This window comes from Tursiops truncatus, chromosome 9 (assembly GCF_011762595.2).
Source record: "Tursiops truncatus isolate mTurTru1 chromosome 9, mTurTru1.mat.Y, whole genome shotgun sequence".
Lineage (NCBI taxonomy): Eukaryota > Metazoa > Chordata > Mammalia > Artiodactyla > Delphinidae > Tursiops > Tursiops truncatus.
The window spans coordinates 30,374,258-30,400,894 of NC_047042.1; the positions used below are offsets into that span (position 1 = coordinate 30,374,258).

The window sequence follows — 26,637 nt, forward strand, 5'->3', positions numbered from 1 at the left end:
TATCAACAGCAGACACATTCAAATCTTGAAATCTTGCCCTGGGGGAGCAATCTTCATAAAAATGTTTTTCAATTACCTTTCCTAACATAAAACTGTGGTTGAAGGTTCACATCAACCTTTCCATCACAAAGTATTATGCAAAAAAAATTTTTATGAGGAAACTAAGTTTAAAATTGCAAAATACAAATAAAGCTCATATTCACCTCAGAAATTACCACCATGATTGGGAACTAAGTAGATAGATTCGGGAGGTCTTGGCTATGAAGATATAAGGAAATATCTAAATCAATGGTGGTGTAGTGGTTAAGAATCTGCCTGCCAAGGCAGGGGACACGGGTTTGAGCCCTGGTCCGGGAAGATCCCATATGCCGCAGAGCAACTAAGCCTGTGCACCACAACTACTGAGCCTGCACACTAGAGCCTGCAAGCCACAACTACTGAGCCTGTGAGCCACAACTACTGAAGCCCACGCGTTTAGAGCCAGTGCTCAGCCACAAGAGAAGCCACCGCAATGAGAAGCCCGTGCACCGCAACAAAGACTAGCCCGCTGCTCGCTGCAGCTAGAGAAAGCCCGCGTGCAGCAACAAAGACCCAATGCAGCCAAAAATTAATTAATTAATTTAAAAAAATTAGGGAACTAAGTCAAATAATTCTTAGTTCCCTAAGATTAGTAGGGAACTAAGCATTATTAAAAATAAAATTGGGCTTCCCTGGTGGCGCAGTGGTTGAGAGTCCATCTGCCGATGCAGGGGACATGGGTTTGTGCCCCAGTCCGGGAAGATACCACATGCCGTGGAGCGGCTGGGCCCGTGAGCCATGACCGCTGAGCCTGCGCGTCTGGAGCCTGTGCTCCACAACGGGAGAGGCCACAACAGTGACAGGCCCGCGTACCGCAAAAAAAAAAATAAATAAATAAAATAAAATAAAATAAAATAAAATAAAATTGACACAGCTGTCTCAGGGAGGAGTGAAGCAAGGAACTGTGACTTTTCATTACAACCCCATCTGTGCCTATATTACTTCAATAGTATTACATAGGGCAGAGAAAAGTAAGAGTGCGGAAAACATTCAAAATAAAAAGCCTACTAATTATGTAGATGATTCCACTTTTTTCTGTTCCATCAGAATCCACTTGGAAAATATATAAAGGGACCAAGGTCAATAAAAGCTTATCTGGTGACTGAAAATCTTCAAAAGGACTGACGCGTCGGAAGGAGTCTGAAGTTCGGAGGTCTGGTGGGCATGCGACTCGAAGATGCGGAGGGTCAGAGCTCGGACTGCTCGCGTTGCTAGGCCGGGGCCACCACAAAACCTCGCTGGGGGCGGGGCCACTTGACATCACAGAGACGCTCCGCCTCCTTACGTCGCGCACTCGGGAGGCCAGAAGGTTTCTGGCGGCATCGGCGCCATTTTGCCGGAGCTGTGACCGAGTGGGAGTGGAGTGGAGCGGCTGTTGTTGCCGACTCTTTCCTCCTCCCCACGGTCCAGTCAGCTGGTTGATTAGGCCATCGGCCCTCAAGCCGAGACCTGTCTCTTATTTAGTTCTGGGGAGTGCCTGGCCGACATGAGTGATGTAGAGGAGAACAACTTCGAGGGCAGAGTGAGTACAAAGCCGCGGGAGCCGTCTTCGGCGGCGGCCCGATGCTCGGGGTTTCTCTGGGACGAGCGCGGTCGGGCGGGGTTGCGGGGAGTTCTGCGGGGGCCCGCGGGGAGCAACCTCTGGAGCCATCGAGGTCGCTTCTTCACATCCCAAGATGGCTCCTGGGTTACACTCTTGCCCCAAACACCACGGATAACCTCCCCTTCCCCCTTTCTTTGGAGACTGATAGCTGGACCCCTGGGTCTGATTTCCCCCAGCGGTGCGCCCTGCCTTCTCCCCACCCCGAGGCTTCCTTATCTCTGTTCCGAGGTGTGGGTCCCGGTGGGGCGGGAGGAGACGGCAGGGAGTTCCCCCCGGCCGGATAGTGGTAGGTGCTTCCTGCGGTGGCGTTTCTGGCGACCCCGAGCATCGTAGAGGGTCTCGGGGTCGAAAGTGCGCGGGGCTGCTGTCCGGGCGGGGAGAAGCTGGCGTGGGACTAGCTGGGGCCTGTGTCTCCTTGGCTCTCTATTGCAGTGAGCGGCCGCGTCTCTGTTGGAACCGGCGGCGTTGCGTCTATAAAGGCGAAAGCCTTGAGGTTGAAGGTGGGACGAGCCTAATGAAGTGGTTAGTCAACGACCGCACCGACCCTTAAGCGTTCTTAAGACGAGAGCTGTGAGGGGAAAACTACGCGAGGAGCCCTTTTCCTTTAATGTCCCTTTTGCTTTCCTTTCACTTCAAAATGAATGTGGAAATGCTATAACGCCTTATTTTTCGAATTCCTTGATGTTGGGCTTTTTCTTTTCTTTCTCTTCTTTATATCTCACCTTTTAATGCTTTTCTTCCTATGACCTTTCACCTCAACACTGACCACTCCTTTACAGGTTTTTACGGTAAAAAAAAAAGAGAGAATCTTCTGTCTTAATCTTACATAACTGAACAAATTTCATGGCTCAGTATTTTTACAGTAGTTAATGCTATGCTATTCTCTTAACTCAAAACGTTACCTGAAAATTACAGGCCCTCTGTCTTCCATTTCTCTTTTCAACCCATCCCCCAGCAAAGAGGGCTCAAAGTTTTTCATTATTTTGGATGTGATGAATATAAACATCACAAAGATACGTTATCCTCAGCTTAAAGATACTAGAACGTTTAGCAATGATTGGGTTATATTTCCGATGTTACCCTCGTAGTGAAAATTGATGTGAGCTAGTGTAGAACCCTGAAAAGAAAACAGTCCCCAGACAGCATTTTCCGGCTCTCGTGTTGGCATTCTGGTCACTAGGGGAAACTCATAAAAAACACTTCAGGTGTATGCTGGATGGAATGAATTTTGTCTTTTTATAAGAAGTTCATAAGATAAGCATCTGGAACCAGACAGTTAAATCAGAAGGTCAATTTAGGGTTTTCTTTTTGAGGTTAGAGACAAAGAAAGCTATCTTTAATGCCTTTAAGATTGGATTTCTCTAATAAAATCTGGAGCGTTAGATATTAATGAATAGTTGAACCTGCTCATTTTTTAGGATGGGGTATTGATTGTCGCAACAGAAGTTTTTAAAATCATGTAATGGTATTTAGGTGGTCGATAGTCATAAGCTGCTTCTTGTTTTGAAAATGTTAGGTAGTTATGGGAAGAAATTTTGCTGTCTGTTAATCTTCAGTTAACTTCAGTACAGTTTTGGGCAGTTAATGTTTATTTTGGTTTGTGGTGAAGTGAAGAGGACTACTGTTTTGGACCTTGTTTTCTTTTAAGTTCTTATTTTTTTATGTAGTCATCAGGTTGAATTTGGCTAGTTCTAGGTAATTGTTACCTTACCCATCTGAGAAAGAAATAAATGTAAGATTCCCACCCAGTTTTAAGCTAAAATGCATGTAGGCATTAACAATTTATTTTAATAGAAAAAGGTTTTTACCTTTTCCTTTTAGAGTGTTTGTGGTCATAGAAAATATTTTTTCACATGTGATAGCCAAATGTGTTTTAGTATTAATGAACTCCGATTGTATAATAAATACATTCACCTGTTACCTTTTCTTTTTGGTTGGTTGAGATATTTGTCTTTATTCATAACTGGGTGAAGAATTAAAATGCCAGAAACTTTTCTGAGGGTGTATGCCTTGTCGTTGTTGTTCTCTTAAAGCAGTTTCATATTCACCAGTTCTTTTGGTTTTTAAACTATAGTGATCTTTTATCAAATAACCACAAACCAGCAATTAAAAAAGGTTTTATAGAATACAGTTGTTGTGTTATCTTTGTTTCTAACTGTAGTAACCTTTTAGAGAGCCTCAGAAAAAGGATTTTCAAATGATGTTTCTGAGGTGTTTTAAGTAGTTATTATACTTCAAACTTTTTGACTAAAACAAATTAGAGAAAACATAAGTCAGTATTCAGATTTCATTTGCTTTATGTACAGAATAAACAACACATTTTAACGCCGTCTTATTGAAAAGATATTTAAAATTAGAGGGTAAGTTCCTAGAGACTGCGGAACATATTAAAGAATCAGGACTCGTACTAATAGTTACTACTTCTATAGCATTTTAGGATCTCCTCCCCTCCCCGCCATCTTTGACATATTTTCTCATATACTGCTCATAATCTTGCAAGGGCTGGAGAACTCTTAGCATTTTAAGAAATTAAAAACTTAGGCCCAGAAGACCATGCAGCCAGAAATATGAGATTTACAAGTCCCAGTCCATTGCTCATTGTATACTTAAACTATGCTGTGTATATATTTTGATTACTTTTTTTTAAAGGAGCACACTGCACTTCAGTGTCTCAGAGCCATTAATGGAGTTTGCTGAAAACAGTGACAGGAGCTTCATTTTCCATTATATATTAATATCTCTTGCATTTTCAAAGGACTGGAGTAAAAGAGCTTTAGGAAAGAAAATATAATTGGCTGAATTTTGTTATAAGTAACCCTAACAGTTAACCAACCAATTTCCCTTCTGCCTGGGGTGAAACTGTTGAGCATCCACTACCTTTTTAGTAAAGGCCAGGTGTTCTTGAGGGAAAGAGAGCTTGGAGTCTGATTTGAGATGACTGACAGCTCACATCTGGGTAAAAGTAAGTATATAATCAAGTGCTGTGTGATAGAATTAATAAGGAATTCAGAAAATAAAGCTGAGCAGTTCCGTGAGCTTAGAGGAAAGGGAAAGCTTTATCTAATATGTAAAACTTAGGCTGGACATTATGGTAAGGGAAATACGAATATTGATTGTAAGGATGAGACAAGGAAGAGGTTGCTGGACTAATGAGACATGATAGATTTGACTGTGTAGTCAGATAATGGAGGATTTTGAATTCTAGATTTAGAAATTTGGACTTAATCCAGTATGCAGTAAGGAGCCATCTATGGATTTTTAATTCTGGGAGTGGCAAAATGAAAGGAATTTTAGCAAAGAACGGAGACCAATATAGGAAGAGCCGCAGGGCACACTTGAAATATTTAAGGAAGGAGCTTATGAAAAATCTGATCTAAACTGGACAACAGTGGGATGTAAAGAATGAGCGAGACATTTTTAAGGGATCCAGGAGAATAGTGGTGCCAATAAAATATCAATAAGTAGGTCCATTAAAGCAGTTTGCTTGGGACATTTATATCAACTTAACAGAATTTTAAGCGGAAATGTCTTTTGGAGCTGGGAGTGATGTTGGCACTTGATCTATGACTTTGAATGTCATCTTCAGAAAAAGAATACAACTTCAACTAAAATTCAATCTCCAAAAATTTTAGTCTCCTTGATAGAAATTAAGGGGAACAGAAATTAAGACTTTCTTGTTATTTTACTTATTCCCCTCTACCTCTAATTTTTTTTTGAACGAAGCTTAGAGAAACGTTAAGTCCAATTTTTTTCTTTGACAGTGGCCCAGTGCTCTTAATAGAGGTTAAGGATTCTCTATCTTATAATTCCACAATTGTCTATGCTTTGTAGAATAGTTTAGAATAGTTGAAGAGGAAGGATACTACTTACTCTGGCGTCCGTTTTTCAGAGCTTATTCTGGCTTCTTGAGTAGCTGGAATATTTTAAAGAGACTCCTAGTGTTCCCCTTCTTAATATATGAGATGATTACCTGGATGATAAAAGTGAAGAGCCAAACACAAATTCATCTGTATCCGTTTGGAATTTAAATTTGTGTGTCTTAAGATATTTTGTTGAAGAATAGCAGAAATGGGGGAAGTTTTGCTTTTTGTTTTTTTGGTGTTTTTTTGCTTCTTTGAACCCTGGTTTGTAATTATAATAAGGGTGATGACTATGCCATTAAAAACCCAGCTTGGTGACTGGTTCCTTTTAAAAAAAAAAAAACCCTCTCCTTTCTTTTTTTCTTTTCTTTCTTTCTTTTTTTTTTTTAAGAATACAAATAAGATTGAATCCCTGTTACAGATTAAGAATGTTAGCACTTTAGCTTAAAAAAAAAAAAAAACTTGGTTCACCTTCTTAAGCAATTTATATATCTCATCAACCTGTTGCAAAAGGGTAAGGCTTCCTTTTAGTAGGAGTGGTATTAAACTTGGGGGATAGTCTTATGTGTCTTGGGTTTAATTTTTTTTCCCTAAAGTACTATGGTTTATCAAATTTTAATGCTTTTTTATTCCCCCATCCATTTAAGCAGAGAATTTGTGAAACTTAAGGTGACGTTTTAAATACTCAAATTTTTGTATTTGAGGTTCTTTCACTGAAGGGTGCTAATTTGCTCAGTATAAGCAGAAGTTGGGATTTTTAAAAAGAGCAGTACAACTAATCATACCCATGGTGCCTAACTAATTTTACAGATTTTTTGTAGATACTTTTTATGATTTGTACCATTCCTAAAACAAGTATAAAGAGTCTTGGGATCTGAAAGAATATCCAGAGATTTAAATATTTAAGAATGAGAGTCATTAAAAAAAGTACAGATGAACTTTGTTTATGGACTTAATTTTGTAAATGAACTGGGGTTACTTACTTATGGTATAGTGTGTAATGTAACAGGTGTGAAATAGCCATGAGTAATCAGCATGATAGTTTTTTAGAACTTGTGAACAGTGTGAAAACCTCTTTGATAGCATCAGTGGGTGCTCAGGCATCAAGTAACTAACCCTGGGACCTTTATGAAAGGTATATATCCACAAGCTGACTGAATTAATACTGATTATTTGTACACATGTCATAACCAATTTAGTAGGACTGAAGTGGAGGTGAGAAAATGGTAGCGATCAGATGGGGAAAAGAATCAGTAAACACTAAAAAAAGAAAAGTTGAGAAGAGAATAACAGAAGGAAGTGTTGTTTCCCCTCCCTCCTTTAAGTTACTGCTGTCTGTAGTTCTGTATAATCCTTATTGTCTCGTGATTTTCACCAAAGTGAGTGACTAGGCCTGACCAATCTGAGGTAGAAGAAAAGTACGATTTTTTTCCTTGAAACTAAAGCCCTGTAGTCTTACTTATTCAAGATTTGTAAATACTCCATGACATTAGAAGATGAGAACATAAGTAGGGAATTCTGTAACAGGTTCTTAGTAGTCTGTTTTAATATAGTTAAACCACTTTAGCCTTTTTACACTTGTTTCTGTACCTTTGAAGTTGCCACTTACACACTAGCTTTTTGGACATTACAATTGATCATGGCATATAAGCCGGCTGGTTTATGAGCCACATTTAAAATTTGTACAGAAAGGAATTCTCTGACAGTCCAGTGGTTAGGACTCCGAGCTTTCACTGCCGAGGGCAAGGGTTTGATCCCTGGCCAGGAAATTAAGATCCCGCAAAGCCCTGTGGCACAGCCAAACTAAATAAATAAATAAAATTTGTACAGAAGATTTGTAGATTTTACAGGTAATTTCACAGTGTGACATGAGTTTAAATTTGATTACCTGTCAATTCCTTAATAATTTGTCTAACACATTGCCAAAATTATTCCAAACTTTAGAGAATATAAAGACATACAGGTTGGAATATGTGTGAGCCTTTGTAGGTACAAAGACCACTTTAATCTTACTTAGAATGCAGATACTGGTATGACTTTAAAAAGGGGGAAATTATCATTTAAAAATAGCTAATGTTATGAGCAATCGGTATTTTCTTTTTAAGAAATTGCTCTAATACCAGTTATGGATTAAAAAGAGAGTGAAAGTATTTCTTTTACAAGCCTAAGGATGAATCTGTAAAAGAAGCAGTCTATTATACTCGAAAGGAAGGAGGCAGAACTGCTATTTCTGTAGACTGAAATGAAAGAAGTGAGTAAACACAGGAGGTTTCCCTCAAATCCTAAAGAAGGAAATTCTTAGTACAATAAATATAAGTTATTTGGGTAATTTAAAATCCTCCCCACCCCCACATACAGTTTACCTAAATGCACTAGTATGTTTGTGGAAATCTCCAGTTTTACAAAGTAGTAGGGAAATATAATTTTGAGAATTTGTTTTAAAAGCTTATACTATATTCATATAGACTTGAATTTCTGTAAACTTGGCACTGTTACTTGGCGTTTGCCTTGGAATTTTGCCTTGCCATAATATTAGAATGGGTTACAGCATAGCATTTATATTGGTTTATTTTAATGGGCTTTAAGTATTAAGTATACATATGGTCAGAATTTTTTTTCCCATCTATAATATACTAGCTGTATTAAAAGACCCTGAAGTTATTGTTTGCTGTAGGAATCGTTCATGTTCGACATGAACATATTTAATAACCTTTTTCCTGGTTTAAAAAATAGTACATGGTTATACTATTTTTATACATAGAAAGATAGTTCTTTGCTTGTATTGGATACACTATAGTAATTGTAGTTAGCGCCTTTTTATTTTTGGCTGTGTCCTTCAACTACCACCAGAGGCATCTTGTTAATAAAAAATAGTTCAAAAAACAGTTCAAAAAACAGACAGGGGCTTCCCTGGTGGCGCAGTGGTTGAGAGTCCGCCTGCCGATGCAGGGGACACGGGTTCGTGCCCCGGTCCGGGAAGATCCCACGTGCCGCGGAGCGGCTGGGCCCGTGAGCCATGGCCGCTGAGCCTGTGCGTCCAGAGCCTGTGCTCCGCAACGGGAGAGGCCACAACAGTGAGAGGCCCGCGTACTGCAAAAAAAAAAAAAAAAAAAAAAAAACGGACACTATTTAAGCAGGTTGTACTGTGAGAACTTTCTGCCTAGCTCCTCGTTTATAGTAGGTAAGGTAGACTGGAAGCCTCCTTAAGATATATTTCTGTTAAAATTCGTGGTATGATTTGGTTGAGTCATTAATCTGCCCATTTCAAGTAGGCACTATATTTTTAATGGTTGGTGGGTCTAGATGCAGGTTACTGAAGAATTTGCAGAACTTCTTGACTGGACAGCTTTAAGAGCAGGTTAAGTAGTCTCCAGTGAAACAGGACAGGTAACACCCCTTCTCAATATTTATTTTTCTCTTCGCAATTTCAGTTCCGTTTCCAAATTCTGAATAGTTGTATGAATTTCTTTGGAAAAAGTTGGAATTACCATTTCATAATGAAGACAAGTCAAAGGTAGAAAAGGATAATCCAGCATTTGTCCATAAAGGGCTTATGGTTGCCTGATTGCCAATGCACAGTTTGGTGAAAGTGGCATTTATTTGGTTGTCAGCCTTTGAGGAATGTTATTTTAAAATGGTGAATATGACTATGTGTGTTTGAAGACTAAACTGCTAGTTCTTTACAATGACAGGGCGTTTGTTTAGTATTATAGTAAAAATAATTATGAAGATTGAGAGTTTTTTATGCTTTACAGTTTATTCTTTTAAGTTTACTGACAGTTACTGATTTACTTTTTAGATAGATAAGTCTCCAAATTGCTTTTGGAAGTTAAAATTATTGACATCTTTATAAGTTAAAGGGAAGTTACTCTTTCTTAATCTTGAATGATTCCGGGGGAAAAAAATACGTAGTTTGAGGTTTCCCTGATACAAAAATTGAAGAGTAGGCAACAAAGGAGGTTACGTATATGTGACACCTTGGATAATAAAAAGCAAGCCTTCTTTTAAATTTGCTGATGTCTTTTGAAAAGATATTCTGTCATATCTTAATGCTTTTGTTAACAAACTAAAAGGAAAATTGCATATTTTCCAGTGGGTTGCTATACCAGAAATGGGATTTAAAATTTAAACTTTAAGTTGTTACGGAGTTACCTTGTTAACATTAATACCTAAAAAGTGGTTATTTTCAGCACTACTGAATAATTTTCAACTATTGTTTTTATGATGGAAGGCTTAAACCTAATATATAAAATTTTGATTTCTATCCTAAAAAAGGTTTTAGAGTGTTACAGAACTCAAAGCTTTCTATATGTATAACAAAGGCTGTGGTGATGTTTGTAGATTTATACCAGCGGATCTGTTTTATATGAGGGAAAGCCAAAAGGGAGAGGGGAATATATTTTTACCTAATGAATTATAGGTAATGAACTGGCCTGTGAGGCTTCAATTACAAGTGAATTAGCCATACTTTTGTTTTTGTTTTTAGTCCTGAATGTGCTGCTTTTACAGTTTCAGTGAATGAAAAAGCCTAAGTTGCTGTGCCTGCTCCAGGCATCTGTCCAGAAATTTAGCAAGTATCTGAGATGTGGTGAAAGACTTATTGTAGGTAAATAAATGGGAAAAGCTGATATTAAACAGAAAGGTAGCTATATATTTTGATTTTGTTTTCATCTGAAAAAAATAAATAGGCCTAGCAGCATTAGTACTGTCCTTGATGAGTAAGTCTTTTGATATTAAACCTGAAGGAAAACTTTAAGGAAGTTGCGTGATAGTCTTAATAAATAGCCTAAATGAAAATTGGTGCGAAATTGGGATTATTTTCACTAATAATCAAGGCTTAAGTGGACAGAGAAACCACACTGTCCATCCAACTTCAGTCATAAGTGCTTCATATGTCTATCAAATTAAAAAAAAAAACAAACAGGCTTTTAATCAGTTTTTTATATCCAACTTCTTCAGAAGCCAGTCAATTTTCTGATAAAGGATATAGTTACTGAAGGGAGTATAAGTATGCATAGCTGCATAAAATATGGAAAAACTATGAACAAAAGAGGTAGGATAAACAATAAAAACCATGATACTAATTTTGTAATGTACATTATGTACTTCACTGGATAAAATAGAATTTTTTAAATGGCTCAGTTGCAAAAATACATCTACTAAAAAAAAAAAAAATACATCTACTACTAGGAATTTACAAGCCAAAGGGGAAATTTTTTAAATTTCATACTTTCTTTTCCCCTTAGTTTTTTTCAGTATGCTTGTTTTATTTCAGGTTGTATCTTTCTGGTTAAGTCAGAGTGAGCAAAGATAGTGGTCAAACAAAATCAGGAGATGGTAGTGATTTTACTAATTTTTTTTTACTTCTTTGAACCTCAACATGTGTCCTATAATGTGTGAGTTTAGATAGGTGTGTGCAAATATTTCAGCCTATGATGCTTTGCTTTAACTATATCTTGATACCTTAGCATGGCTTAGTGAAGGCTTATTTTAAGATCACTTGGAATCTTCAGGTTATAAATTAGTGAAAACTTAAGGCATAGGTGGGGGGGGTTACAGTTTGTTAGAGTTATGCTTGAATTAAGTATTTATATTAAAACTGTTCACGTTTTAGGAACTAGGATGAAACATGAAAGGGGAGGAGGGTGAAGAGTATGGTAAAAACATTTAGAGAAATTCAGTAAATTCTCTTTAATTGTTAGAAACTAGACTTTTGAACAACTTTAAAGATTATAAATTTGTTTTTTTAATAAACTAGTTATTTGCACTTTACCTGCTGGCTTTTCCATTTGGTAGATAACATTCTGAACTCCAGCAGAGTTTTATAATCCCCACGTGCTTAAATATACTAAATGTTCTTTTTCCATTAAGGTTAATGTTCGTGAAGAAATTGAAGAGTTTTTTCCAAGAATGTGGAAGATAAATCAAGATAAAAGAAGGCTAATGAAAAGTATTAAAGATCAGAAAATTAAAATTGAATGGGGGAAAAAATTGAACAGAAGATTGGTCAGATAGAAGCACTTGAATATTTTTTTTTAAGGCTATTTTGAATTGTTTGAATTGGGGAAGAATACACGAAGTATGAAAAATGAAAAACTCAATGAAGAATGAAGAGAAGTAGAAAGCAAGAGTGAAGTAGAATTAAAAGAATCTGGAAGAATGAATGGGTCCTAGGTTAAGTAAATGTATGGTTTATGTTCCAGTGTCTGTATGATCAAGTTGTAGATGAATTTGCATGATTACTTAGTTAATAGAGAATTGGTGATCTGGTTCAAGTAGGGAATTATTGAGGACAGTTAGCAGTATTAACAATGGGTTATTAATGAGCTGAAATTTTTTCTGGAGGGTGTTGCCTAACCATTTGTTTTTCAGGAGCAATCAATATAAATAATTACGGTACTTTAAATGTTAGGTGTTAGGCATCTACGTGACCAGTGCCATTTGTAATACTGTCTTCTTTGTTAGGAGTCTCGCTCTCAGTCAAAATCTCCAACGGGAACTCCTGCTCGTGTAAAATCGGAGAGCAGGTCAGGATCTCGTAGTCCATCAAGAGTTTCCAAACACTCTGAATCCCATTCTCGATCAAGATCAAAATCCAGGTAAGTGTGTTTAAAATAATATGTAAGTATGTTTAAAATGCTTTTCTTGGATTTTTCAGGGCAAAGTGGTTTTTACCAAATCCCTCATTTTTGTTGCATTTTTTGTGGAAATTTCACTGAAGACTCAAAATCATGAAGTTGTCTTTTTTTTTAAATCTGTGGTTTAGAAATGAATGATACGTAATAGATACAAAGACTTAGATAAGGTAGAATTTTCCCTTCGTCCATTAATCTATCTGATGCTAGCTATTAATACAAATTAAATGTGTTGTTTGATTTAAATGTGCTTGGCATTTGAAGGTTAATGTTTGATATTATTTCAATAATATTTGCACAACAAAAAGGTAATTTTCTCCATTGGAGACTTGGCATGCAGTTTAGTGCAGAGATGGTTGATGTATGTATGTTGTACTGGTTATCAGAATGATTTCAGAAGATTTTTCAAGTTTCACCTTCCAGCTGCATCCTTTACCTGAAGATTCTAACTAATTAGATCCAGCGTGGAACTCTGGTCAGATACAATTGGCAGGAAGTGGTCCTGGAGTGATTCAGAGCCCCAGCCACTACTACTTACACTGATTAAAACAAAGACTCTAGTGAGCCACTGCAAGGCTCACTGTATCAGATGTCCCAGGTGTACTGGTGGGTGGAAAAAACAGTTAAAAGCAACCTGGGACTTCCCTGGTGGCGCAGTGGTTAAGAACCTGCCTGCCAATGCAGGGGACATGGGTTCAAGCCCTGGTCCGGGAATATCCCACATGCTGCGGAGCAGCTAAGCCTGTGCGCCACAACTACTGAGCCTGCACTCTAGAGCTCACAGCCACAACTGCTGAAGCCGTGCCCCTAGAGCCCGTGCTCCACAACAAGAGAAGCCACCGCAATGAGAAGCCCGTGCACTTCAATGAAGAGTGGCCCCCGCTCGCCACAACTAGAGAAAGCCCGCGTACAGCAACGAAGACCCAACACAGCCAAATAAATAAACAAATAAATAAAATTTAAAGTAAATAAATAAAAACAACCTGGACAGTCGGTTTGATAAGTCATTGTAATTTCTTCTTTAAAGAGGTAATTTATGTCTTTGACTAGAGTGTGATTGCAAGGGGGCATGAGACAAAAGAATCAAAGGCGTACTTTTCGTGCAATCCACAGCTATGTCTTTTTCTCTGTTGTATCCAGGATCCAGCCTAGTGCTTGATTTGCTAATCACGCTACATAATTAATTGAATCCACATGTGCAGAATAGTGCTAGATAGAATTCAGGTGTAGAAACAGAAGCGAGCACATTTTCGTTTTAGGACTTTTGTACTTGCTGCCCTTAGCCTAGGATTCTCTTCCGTCAAGATATTCTCATATCACTTGATGCAGTTTTCTGCTCTTGTATCACTGGAGAACATTAAATACCATGCACACTCTTTATTCCCTTATTCCTAATTTTTTTCGTAATATTTATCACTATCTGACTTAGAGAAAAGGTAAGCAGTCCTGAAAGATTTTAAATTAACGTCACTTTTTGTTACTATAGTCCTCCCTCAGTATCTGTTGGGGAAGGATTGTTTCTTCTGCGGATACCAAATCCTCAGATGGTCAAGTCCCTTATATAAAATAGCATGGTACAGTCAGCCCTCCACACGAAGGACTAACTGCATTTAAATGTAACTATTGATATTTTATGTGACAACTTATTAATGTTTTTTATATTTTAAATTGAAGCTATAAATTGGTGCTAAGGAAAATAGGAAATGTCCTGTTTGGTATTCGTATAAAACACAAGTTATTTTCTTGTTTCTCCCCCACCCCGGCCAGTGATTAATTTCTTGCAGATAGTAGGCCATTCATATTATTTTCATTCCCACTCAAGATTGTTTGCCTCCTTTCAATAAAGCTGTACTCTAAGCTTCATACACAAGATTTGTCCCAGTCCTTTCGTCATCTTCATTTTCATTCCATCCTTTATAAGTATCCTAATTCCTAGCAGATTATACTCTTTTGCAATTCTCTAATCACATTTCCATGTTTTCTTGCTAAGGAACCTTTGTTCTTGGTATTCCTAGAACACTTTTCCCCTGTCTCCCTAGTAGAATCTTATTAAGTCTCCTAGCTTTATTGTTTAAACTTTCTGGCCCTTAGCATTTATATCATTTATTGAATACCTCATAGAAGTTATTTTGTATGACTTTCATGACTACTGGTCTGGGTGTTTAAGGATAAATCATATGAATAGTAATAAGAAATGGCATTTTCTTTGCATTAATAGGCAAAGAAAAAGGACTGTGAGCAATTGGAAATAATCAAACAGGAGATGAACTAGGGAATCAGCAGTAGAGAGATTGGTGAGATGCTGTAGAAAGCTTGAAGAAATGAAGACCATTAGACATGAAGACTTAGTTTAGTGGGGATTTAGGTTGTGACGAGTTAATTTAGCAGATGCTAGATTGCAGCAGGCGAAGGAAAGACTGGGAAGGAAATGATACTTAACAATGGAGGGAATATAGGACTATTTTGAAAATGTGATAAGAGTCAAGCGATTTTATTGTGATGGTAATGGTAGTTGATGGTTTGTTTTGTCTTTTGTGTGTGGTGAAATACACAAAATTTATAGTCTTAACCATTTTTCCGTGTATGGTCACTGGTATTAAATGCATTCATATTGTTGTGCAACCATCCGCCTCCATAATTCTTTTTGTCTTGTAAAACTGAAACTCTACCCATTAAATAATGACTCTCATTCTCCCCCCCAGCCGCTGACAACCACCATCTTATTTCTGTCTCTTATGATTTTGACTACTCTTAAGTACCTCATCTAAGTGGAATCACACAGTATTTGTCTTCTTATAACTGGCTTATTTCATTTCGCATAATGTCCTCAAGGTTTATCCATGTTGTAGAATATTAAAGAATTTTCTTGCTAGTGCCAGTTGATTTTTTTCTTTCTAAAGAAGGTGGAGCCTTAACATGTTTGTAAGGTTAACATGTTTGTAAGGTGGGAAGAGTGAATTTAGAAGGGATAGACTGGGAACAAGGAGGAGTTGTAGTGAGGAAGAGTACTTTTTCCTCTGAAAGGGGAAACGAGCTGAGAATAAGCAGGGATATATATAGGTATAGGTCCTTGGCATTGTCCAAAGTTCAGAAAGCGAAAGTAAAACCAATGAATCATGAACATAATTAGTAAAAATTTACTGTACACATACCAAAAAGACACTTTGCAAACTGGGAGCACTCCAGCCAAACATGGAATGAGGCTCAGTGGTATGTTGTTACAAAGCAGCTTATATGGTGAGCAGGCAGTGTCTTCACAGTATTTGGTGATTAAGGTAAATTAATGACTGATCTGGTTTCGTCTGCTCAGGGAACCTTCATTTGGTGTTCGTTTGCTTTTGAATTTAACAGCGTTAGGCATTTTGTTCCAGTATCTTTACCTAAATTTATTTCTCTCAAAGGTCGAGGTCAAGGAGGCATTCTCATAGACGTTACACTCGATCCAGATCCCATTCTCACTCTCATAGGAGACGATCTCGAAGTAGGTCCTATACACCAGAATACCGGCGTCGCAGGAGCCGAAGTCATTCTCCAATGTCTAACCGGAGAAGACATACAGGCAGCAGGGTATGTGTTTTTTAAAAGTTAATGAGGGACTTCCCTGGTGGTCCAGTGGTTAAGAATCTACCTTCCAATGCAGGGGATGCAGGTTCGATCCGTGGTCGGGGAGCTAAGATCCCACATGCTTCAGGGCAACTAGGCCTGTGCTGTAGAGCCTGCACGCCACAACAAAGATTCCGAGTGCTGCAACTAAGACCTGACGCAGCCAAATAAATAAATTTTAAAAAGCAAAGTTAATGAAAGCTTATTTTGTCTTTCCTGTGTATTTAGTCATAGTATAACATCTTTTATGGGAGCTAGAGCACTGTTTAAAAGTGGTACTTCAGAAACATCCTTGGCTATATGAATATTGTTTATATGCATTCAAGTGTGTTTTCTTTTTTTGACTTTTGAGTTGTTAAAAGAAATGAAATCTGGGGACTTCCCTGGTGGCGCAGTGGTTAAGAATCCGCCTGCCAATGCAGGGGACATGGGTTTGAGCCCTGGTCCAGGAAGATCCCACGTGCCGCGGAGCAGCTAAGCCCTCGTGCCACAGCTCCTGAAGCCCGCGCGCCTAGAGCCCGTGTGCTTAGAGCCCGTGCTCCACAACAAGAGAAGCCACCGCAGTGAGAAGCCCGTGCACCGCAATGAAGAGCAGCCCCTGCTCACTGCAACTAGAGAAAGCCCGTGTGCAGCAACGAAGACCCAACACAGCCAAAAATAAATTAATAAAATAAATAAATTTATTTTTATAAAAGAAAGAAATTGGGGAAGAAGCAATATGTTCCAATAATTGAGTTGAAAATACTGAGATTAAAAGTTTTACCATGGGAAGGGTAGCAAGGAAATAGCAAAAGCTCTGCAGTAATATTAATAGCTAACACTTATATTGAGCAATGTGCAAAGTTCCTCAATGAAGTAATACTTTTAATCTCTCTTTGAGTCAAGTTACCTTATTGATAAGGAAATTGAGTCTTAGATATGTGACATTGAGGTTTGTTTGTATTTAACCATGGTGGAGTCTGCTGTTATTTAATGATGCTTTGAAATTTGCATGTTAATTTTTCAAATCTGGATTGTGGGAACCTTGAAAGATTATCCTTGCTAAAGAATGAAAATTGAGGAGGAGAATCTAATCAGCAATTGCAGATGAAGTCAACGTTGAGTACAAATCTATAAGGGATATAAAACATTTGAATAAACTAAAAATATGGCATTAAACTAAGGATGAATTCTTAGGATACGTTCTGAAAATTGCTGGGCTAGAAAGTTAGGGACATTTTTATTCAGGATGCAGCCTGGAGTATATTCTAAAGAAGGCTTGAGTGTACTATGAACTGTAAAATATAGCTCGCCTGTTTTTTTTTCTTTTAAATTCTTGTTTCCAAGTGACTTGAAACAATATAGTCTTTGTGTATTGGGTGAAGTGTTCTAAGCAAAGTATTTCTGTGTGTTTTTATTTTAATTTGGAGCTTAAAGTTAAATAACATCTTTATTCAACAGGCAAATCCAGATCCCAACACGTGTCTAGGAGTGTTTGGCCTCAGTTTGTACACAACAGAGAGAGATCTTCGCGAAGTATTTTCTCGATATGGACCGTTGAGTGGTGTCAATGTGGTTTATGACCAGCGAACTGGACGATCACGAGGATTTGCTTTTGTTTATTTTGAGAGAATAGATGACTCAAAGGAGGTAATTTTGTTTTTGTAATTATTTGTCATTTTGAAAATTTTCTGATGTGCATTATTTAGTATTGAGTTACTGTTAAAAGCTGATTGATAAACTCCCAGTTCTATAAACATTATGTCCTCTTTCATTGTCTGACATGATTTAAACTCTACCTCTCAGTATTAGAATTGGAATGGCCAGTTTCACTTTCCAGCTAATACTCTCTGGTATAGGCATATCTTTATTGAAATCCGGCTTTGTAAAGTGAGGTTGTGTTTGAGTTAATGGAAGAGGTGAAGTATATATGTGTTCTCTTTTGAATAACCCTTATTCATGCTCCAGGCAAATGATTACATTGACCTTTTAAAAGAATTGTGTTTAGGGCTTCCCTGGTTGCACAGTGGTTAAGAATCCGCCTGCCAATGCAGGGGACACAGGTTCGAGCCCTGGTCTGGGAGGATCCCCCATGCCACAGAGCAACTAAGCCCATGCACCACAGCTACTGAGCCTGCACTCTAGAGCCCATGAACCACAACTGCTGGGCGCGCATGTGACAGCTACTGAAGCCCGCGTGCCTACAGCTCGTGTTCCGCAACAAGAGAAGCCATCGCAGTGAGAAGGTTGCACACTACAACAAAGACCCAATGCAACCAAAAAAAAAGAAAAAGAAAAAAAAGAATTGTGTTTAGGTTTAATCTGTTTAATTTTTGTAAGTGTCTATAATTAGCTCCCTGTCTCTACAGAGCTTTGTTTATCTATTCTCTTAAGTTCATCTGCCATTCTGTTCTATAAATGAAAATAATACATGGAAAGAATTGGTACTTTTTCATTTTTGTTTAGTGCCATTCTTAATTTGCCTGACAGAATGATCCTAATCAATGTCAGGGATTTGAAATAGTACTATTCTAATGTTCTAGATAATGGATTATAGAGGAAGCAGTAGGCTTGCCTTCTCCATATTAAAAGTTCATAGTGACTGAATTAGAAAATTCCATTTTAAGGAATTTTTGAAGGTCATTTGTTAAAGAAATGGAAGGTACTGGCATTTCTTTTTTGTACCATTTTACACGTGACAGTAGTTGGCTATAGGTCATTATTGCTCTTTGCATCAACAATGTTTGATTGCGGTATAAGCAGTCGTAATAAAAGAGTATCTTTCAGAAACAATAAATGCTATTTTTATTGGGTGGTAGAGGCCAGGGATGATACTGAACATCCTACAGTGCACAGGATAGCCACCCGCAACACGGAATTAGCAGGCCCCAACTGTATCAATAGTGGTGTGGTTGAAAAACCCTGGATAATTCTAACAAAATAATGCTCTGAGTTGAAGGCATTTATGTTATAGACATTATGATAGACACAGTAATGGTTTTTTTACTGTTACATGTTTGTGATTGGTTTATTCCTGTTCTCAATTAAGGGATAAAGGTGTAAATTTAGAAATACCAGGATATCTCACCTGAAGTGCGTAGTGCAAACAATATCATAATTAAACATTTTTTTAATATGAAACTTGTTTGTCCAATCTTTTCACACACCTCCTCCTCTTAGGTTTATTTCTGGATAAGATAAAATTAAAATGGCAACTTTACTTAGTTCCTGAGAACTTCTTAAAATGTGTTAAAGTGGTTGGATTCATTTTTGCATTTATTGGTATTAGTACCAAAGGGCAAAGTGTTATGTAATGTGAGCACAGACATAAAGACAGCACTTGCTGGCGGATTAAGAAGTTCCTTTATATTTGGAGTTCACTAGGTGGCAGTGTGTTACTTAAGGAATGGCTCTACAAGTTTTCAAGGAATGGCTTGACAAGTTTAGACTTGTCCACTGAGTTGCAATTTCTGCTTTGAGTTGCTCAGACTGAAGCTAGTTACTGAAGCCTCAGAATTCTTCAGGCTTCCCTGGGTTGTGTGGTTCCTTCTTTATGGCTGTAGCTGCCCCTAGTCTTTCAGCAGAGGCCTGCTTAAGTGTCCATGTGTACGTTGAAAACTCAGTACTATTGACATGCATATAGCAGGGATTAATACATCAAATCCTAGCCCTTCTTACTTGAGAAAGAAGTGTTTAGAGAATTTTAATTTTTGAAATTTCAAATGAAAAATGTGTTAAATTTTTTGCAGTTTTGATAGTTTCTCCTTGGTGAATTATGCATGACTTTCTGTGCCTGTTCTCCTTTATAGGCTATGGAAAGGGCAAATGGAATGGAGCTGGATGGTAGAAGAATTCGTGTAGATTATTCTATCACCAAGAGAGCGCACACACCTACACCAGGCATATACATGGGCAGACCAACTCAGTAAGATTTCAAATTTCCTAAGCTGAATTTTAGGAGCCAGAAATCCACCAGAAATGTGTGCAAAATTTTGATGAATCAAAAGATAAACTTCTTTTCTCTGTAACTTGAATTGAAAGTTATTTAATATGACTATATGTATTCTTTGAATCGTTTTATTTCTTTGATTTTTTATATGTATATTTGAGCATGGGGAGAAATTAAAACTATTGAAGTGCACTCCTGGCTATTTTCTTGTACTACAGAAATAGAAAAAATATTAAATACTAGAAAATTGTATGCTTTTAAATATTCTCTAAATGTATATGTGACCTTGGAAGCCTCTGTATATATGGAATGGTTTTACTGATATTAATGTTTGTTTTTTAAAAAGCCAGTTTTGCATTGTGTACAACATAAATAGGGACTTTTATAAAAGTTTTTTAATATAATATAACCAAAGGCATATTTCTTAAGAGTGAAAGAAGAAATATAGGCTTTCATTTAATGTGAAGCCTCTTGGGAAAATATAGGATTTGACAAGGAGAGCCTACAGAAAATAGTAGTAATAGTGAAAATAATGTCCCTATGATTAGGAGTTGGGAAAACAGCAGGAAAAAGAGGGCTTAGAGTTTAAATTCACTGCCAGAGGTTTGAACACCAGACCTTGAAATTTTTTAGCGCTGGATGTCAGTTCTCTTTGGTGTTCAGGGTTGGTTACTTTTAAATTCTTGATATTTATTAACTGCTTTTGAACTAGTCATAGGACATACATCTTAGCATTTTGGTACTTTTTCACCTTATGGAAAAAAGCACGATGCTTTTTTCACCTTTCACAAAAGGTGTTGCTGTTTTGGATAGTGCATTAATAGAAGAGCATTTTATAGTTTGGAGAGTTTTGTGAAATTATTCCTGGTTATTTATGTTATACATATGAAGCAAAAGCAGAATACCATGGGAGTCAGCAAAGTGAGACGTGGAAGTAATTAGCATGAAAGGGTTATCTCTTCTCTCTCTCGTCTATCTCCCTTCCTTCTTCCATTTTATTTAAGCATCCATTTATATTAAATGATGACAGAAGGTGATCATTCACACTGATGTAGAGTTTTCACATTTTTCTGTAGCAGTGGTGGTGGAGGTGGTGGTGGTGGAGGTGGAGGTGGAGGAGGTGGCAGACGTCGAGATTCTTACTATGATAGAGGATATGATCGTGGGTACGACAGATACGAAGACTATGATTACCGGTACAGGTAATGTTTTAACTTACGATTTCTGTTCTAAGTTAGATGATAGTAGTAGTGTTTGGCACTTTTAATTTATGTTTAATGTGTATTAATAAAAATATTTAAAATATGGGGCTTCCCTGGCGGTCCAGAGGTTGAGGCTCCGTGCTTTCAGCACAGGGGACACAGGTTTGATCCCTGGTCGGGGAACTAAGATAAGATCCCACATGCTGCACAGCGTGGCCAAAAAAATAAAATAAAATAAAATAGATTTTATATGATGCTTTCTTGAAAGTAGGAAAAATGATTTTTCTCAAGACCAAGAAAAGTGGTTAATTATCTGTATTGGCCAATACTGTTCTAGTATTGTTGGCACATGGAAAACTTAATAGCTTTCCTCTTAGGTCCATTATTATTTTGAATGATGGAATATTTGGTTTTATCTGCCTCGGTGTAGTGATTATATGATATGCTGATTAATCTTTTATATGATATGCTGATTAATCTTTTATTTCCTACAGAAGAAGATCGCCTTCTCCTTACTATAGTCGATACAGATCACGATCAAGATCTCGTTCCTACAGCCCAAGTACGTACACTTTTGCTTTTGTTGCATTACGAACCTCATTTCTAATTAATGGTTTATATTTTATAAAATTAAGGTATATAGTGACTGTTAATAGTTGGGAAAATATTAGGCAAGTCAAACTATAATTCTCATTTGATTAAAAAAAATTTTTTTTTACTCTTTTCCAGGACGCTATTGATAAACAGAGTGGTTGCAGTTGAGGACATCTTTTTCTTTCTTTTTTTTCCCTTTCTCTTTTTTTGTTTAATTCTGGATTTCCCCAAGCTTCTAATCCTTCCTACTCCTTAAAAAGAACCCTTACAAACATCTTTGGTTTATTTAGCATCTACACTTTGTCGATTGTATTGCTGTTTTCACCCCTTTTATTATATTCTTAAAGATGTAATTGTCATTTTGAGTAGTGAAGCATCTTGAGTAAAAAAGGAACCCCCAGTGTTATGCTTTTGTAAATGTTTTTTTGTTTGTTGCTTTTACAGAAAATTAACTCCTGCCTAATCGAATGAGGAAAGAAATGATCTTTTTAAAGCTTCTTTTGTGTTAGATATTGTATTAGACATGGTATTAGAGAGCTGCATTTACTACAAACTCCTTTTTTAACTTTCTTTTGGGAAAGTTAGTAACAAAGTAGTTCGGTCATGTCAGGTTTGTCTGGGGTGGCATGGAGCAATCAAATAATTGAGTGTAGAAAGTTTGAAGCTATAGAAGGAAACACTTGGTCATTTCTTTTGAAGAACGGAATTTTTGAGCCCTAAAAAATATTTCATTTTTTTAGAGATGAAAAGCTTGTGGACTCCTACAAAACATGTTGTATTTAAAATACATTTGTTAAAACTTAAAAACGTAAAGTTTGATTTTTGTGTTGGAATTTTTGAAGTTTAATCAGTGAAGGACAACCCTTATTATTTATTATTTAGAGCAGTTGTATGCTTTGCTGTTAGAAATTTTGGTATTGGGGAAATGGTTTAAGTAGGCTATTGTATAGAGTCCTTAGAAATAGTGAGGCGAAGGGTAGTCTCCTTTCAAATAAAAGTTAATTTCTTTGAAAATGGGACTGTCTCTTTATTGTGGTACAATGGGAAAATATAACTGGATTAATTTGGATTTCCTTTTTCCTAACATTTTTGCTTACGCCTGAATGTATAATCTGTGTCTCTTCTTCAGTCTTGAAAAACCATTTTCTTTCCTCCCTTTTTTGGTCAACGAACTTGGAAATATTGAGAGTATTCTGAATCAAACACTATGCTGAAGGAAAGATAAATAATATGGTTCATTTCTTCAAGAAGCCCACATTCTAATAGGAAACAACACACTTAAATGACTGTAATGTAATGAAAGGAGAGGCTGTTAGGCTGAAGAGGTGGATGATTTTTCAGGTGACCTTTATAAAAAGGTAAAGGAGCATGAGCCTCCTTTGTTTTCTTCCTCAAAGCAATGAGAATAAAATTAGATAATTATGATCTATATAATAGATCAGTGGGATCTATGGAACTGAAGTACCTCAGACATCTTTATTAAAAAGCTAACTCTTCAGGGCTTCCCTGGTGGTGCAGTGGTTGAGAATCTGCCTGCTGATGCAGGGGACACGGGTTTGAGCCCTCGTCTGGGAGGATCCCACATGCCGCGGAGGAGCAACTAGGCCCGTGAGCCACAACTACTGAGCCTGCGCGTCTGGAGCCTGTGCTCTGCAACAAGAGAGGCCATGATAGTGAGAGGACCGCGCACCGAGATGAAGAGTGGCCCCTGCTTGCCACAACTAGAGAAAGCCCTCGCACAGAAATGAAGACCCAACACAGCAAAAATAAATAAATTAATTAATTAATAAAACTCCTACCCCCAACATCTTCTTTATTTAAAAAAAAAACCTAACTCTTCAAAATGTGTTTAAAATTTTTTTTGCCAATAAGGGCTATCCAGAGAATGAAGCTGTCTCTTGTTGCTCCCTAGAGGGTTTTTGTTCTTAAAACCAGGTTATTTAAAGACTGGAAATCATTGCCCTAAAGAGAACATTAATTTGTTGACCATAGGAGTACTTTAAAGATTTAAGCTGTATATCATCAACAAAAGTAAAAACGTTGGCTACAATCTGGAGAATTAATAGCCATATAAAGAGATAGTGAACATAATTAAAGACAATATGTAGGGAATTCCAGTGGTTAGGACTCCACACTTTCAATGCCGAGGGCGCAGTTTCAATCCCTGGTCAGGGAAGTAAGATTCCGAAAGCCCTGCGGCACGGCCAAAAATTTTTTTTAAAAAAACCATAAAATGTAGACGTTACATATGCATTAATGGAAAGAAAGCAGGGAAGGAGAAAAGGGGAGTAAGGGGGATAGGAGTTTTAAATAGGCCAGTCTTTGAAGGCCTCCCTAAGAAGGTGGAATTTCAGTAAAATTTTAAGGTGAGCAGGGAGGGAGCCTTGTAGATACGTGGGGGAAGCATGTATTAGGTATAGGGTACAGCATGCATAACTGCCTTAAGGCAGTTACATACCTGGAAGTGTTGGAGAAGAAAAGAGGTCAGAGGACAAAGATAATAACCGAGGGCTCGGCACTGCTGGGGAGAATGGGTAAGTAAAAATCCAAGACAATTTTTTCTTTTTTTTTGTATTGAAGTATAGTTGATTTATATATATCGTCTTAAGTTTCAGGTGTACAGCACAGTGACTGTTTTATATGTGTGTGTGTGTGTGTATAAAACATACTGTTTTTCAGATTCTTTTCACTTACAGGTTATTACGAAATATTGAGTATAGTTCCCTGTGCTATATAGGTTATCTATTTTATATACAGTAGTGTGTATATGTTCACCCCAACCTGCTAATTTATCCCTCCCCCCACCGCCCTTTCCCCTTTGGCAACCATAAGTTTGTTTTCAGTCTGTTGAGTCTCTGTTTTGTAAATAAGTTTGTATCATTTTTTTAGATTCCACATATGAGTGATATTATATGATACTTGTCTGTCTTCGATTTTGTATGGTAATCTGTAGGTCCATCCATGTTGCTGCAAATGGCATTATTTCATTCTTTTTTATGGCTGAGTAATATTCCATTTGTGTGTGTGTATGTGTGTGTATATATATATACGCATACACCACATCTTTATCCATTCATGTGTCGATGGACATTTAGGTTGTTTCCATGTCTTGGCTACTGTAAATAGTGCTGCAGTGAACTTTGGGGTGCATGTATCTTTTCGAATTATGGTTTTCTCTGGATATATGCCCAGGAGTAGTATTGCAGTATCATATATGGTAACTTTATATTTAGTTTTTTAAGGAACTCTTCGTCATAGTGGCTGTACCAGTTTACATTCCTACCAACAGTGTAGGAGAGTTCCTACGGTATTTTTCTTTTAATTTTGGCTGCATTGGGTCTTCATTACTGCGTTCAAGCTCTCTCTAGTTGCAGCGAACAGGGGCTACTCTTTTTTTTTTTTTTAACATCTTTATTGGAGTATAATTGCTTTAAAATGGTGTGTTAGTTTCTGCTTTATAACAAAGTGAATCAGCTATACATATACTCTTCGTTGTGGTGCACAGGCTTCTCATTGCGGTAGCTTCTCGTTGCGGGGCACAGGCTCTAGGGGCATGGGATTCAGTAGTTGTGGCTCGTGAGCTCTAGAGCGCAGGCTCAGTAGTTGTGACGCACAGGCTTAGTTGCTCCATGGCATGTGGGATCTTCCCAGATCAGGGATTGAACCTGTATCTGCTGCATTGGCAGGTGGATTCTTAACCACTGCACCACGAAGGAAGTCCCCTACAGTATTAAAGTAAAAATCTACGATAGTGTTTTTAACTCACTGAAAGGTAGAAATAACTTTGGGAGGGGGATGGTAGTGGTGGTTCTTTTGTTGTTAACTCCTTACAACAGTGGTTCCTGCTTAATCTTACTTGGGTCATGGAACCCTTAAAGATCTGAAAAAATGGAGACTTACCTGGTGGTGCAGTGGTTAAGACTCCGCACTCCCAATGCAGGGGCCCGGGTTCAATCCCTGGTCTGGCAACTAGATCCCGCATGTGTGCTACAACTAAAAAGTTTGCATGCCACAACTAAGGAGCCCACATGCCACAACTAAGACCTGACACAACTAAATAACTAACAAATAGTAAGAAAAAAAAAGAGGCAGGCATGTTCCTGACTCTTTAAAAAAGATAAAAAATTTGAAAAATACTTGCAAACTGTCTTCCTAGGTAAAGTGCATGTATAAAACAATATAAGTTCACAGACATTGTGCATACATCTCTTAAGGTAAAAGCACGTAACATACAGACATTGCCCACGGATTCAAGAAGAATAGTTGTCTTTCCTCGGCTGCTTTTTTTTAGGATATTACTGCTTAGAACATTTGAATTTAATAGCACCTTGAGAACTGTGAGGCACACATGTATATTGCTTCATTATGGCAATTAAGAGACTATTATTTATAATGTAAGTTGAAGGTTTATTTGTTCTAAATAGGTCTACCCCAATGTCATATTTAATGTTTTGAGTGTATGGATTTTCTTCTTCCCACTAAACTGAATTTGAAATTAAGTGGATTCAATGATTAAAATCAGTGCATTTTTTTATGATACAAAAGACACATTAAAAGGTAAGATGAGAGAGATACCACTGAGGAGTAATGAATATAGGAAATGAGAAAGGTTTAAGTAACTTCCAAGAAAGCAAATACACAAGTAAATGGAATAACAGGCTTTGCCAGTTTATACTCCCACCAAGAGTATGTGAAAGGGAGGTCTTCTCTTGAAACAAAAGATATTGAGATATTACTGAAGGAAAATAAGCTTCTATACTCTGGAATTATTTACACCACAAAATTATTTCAAAATGAAATTAAGGTAACAATTTTCAAAAACAATATGGTGAGACTTCCCTTGTGGCACAGTGGTTAAGAATCTGCCTGCTGGTGCAGGGGACACAGTTTGAGCCCTGGTCTGGGAGGATCCCACATGCTGCGGAGCAACTAAGCCCGTGTGGCCTAGAGCCCATGTGCTGCAACTATTGAGCCTGCATGCTGCAACTACTGAAGCCCGTATGCCTAGACCCCATGCTCTGCAACAAGAGATCCCACCGCAATGAGAAGCCCACGCACTGCAACGAAGAGTAACCCCCACTCCCCGCAACTAGAGAAAGCCCATGCGCAGCAATGAAGACCCAATGCAGCCAAA

At 37.6% G+C, this 26,637-nt stretch overlaps 1 protein-coding gene across 2 annotated transcripts; it reads left to right on the plus strand.

Moving 5' to 3' along the window:
• The first annotated feature begins 1,402 nt into the window (after positions 1 to 1,402).
• TRA2A (transformer 2 alpha homolog) lies at positions 1,403 to 22,517 on the plus strand. Of its 2 annotated transcripts, none has more exons than XM_019928737.3 (8): positions 1,403 to 1,600; positions 12,007 to 12,140; positions 15,578 to 15,743; positions 17,220 to 17,408; positions 19,568 to 19,683; positions 20,763 to 20,909; positions 21,404 to 21,471; positions 21,639 to 22,517. In XM_019928737.3, the coding sequence occupies exons 1-8, from the start codon at positions 1,565 to 1,567 to the stop codon at positions 21,647 to 21,649; spliced, it is 867 nt and encodes a 288-aa protein (XP_019784296.1). In that variant the 5' UTR covers positions 1,403 to 1,564; the 3' UTR covers positions 21,650 to 22,517. The 2 variants fall into 2 exon arrangements, with proteins under 2 accessions (XP_019784296.1, XP_019784305.1); XM_019928746.3 differs by having other exon boundaries at positions 20,784 to 20,909.
• The last annotated feature ends 4,120 nt before the right edge of the window (positions 22,518 to 26,637 follow it).

Bases quoted from the DNA above. Each gene is read 5' to 3' on its own strand.
- TRA2A (XM_019928737.3), top strand. From the start codon at position 1,565: ATGAGTGATGTAGAGGAGAACAACTTCGAGGGCAGA. The intron at 1,601-12,006 runs GTGAGTACAAAG...CTTCTTTGTTAG, and splicing joins AGAACAACTTCGAGGGCAGA to GAGTCTCGCTCTCAGTCAAA. The intron at 19,684-20,762 runs GTAAGATTTCAA...ACACTGATGTAG, and splicing joins TACATGGGCAGACCAACTCA to AGTTTTCACATTTTTCTGTA.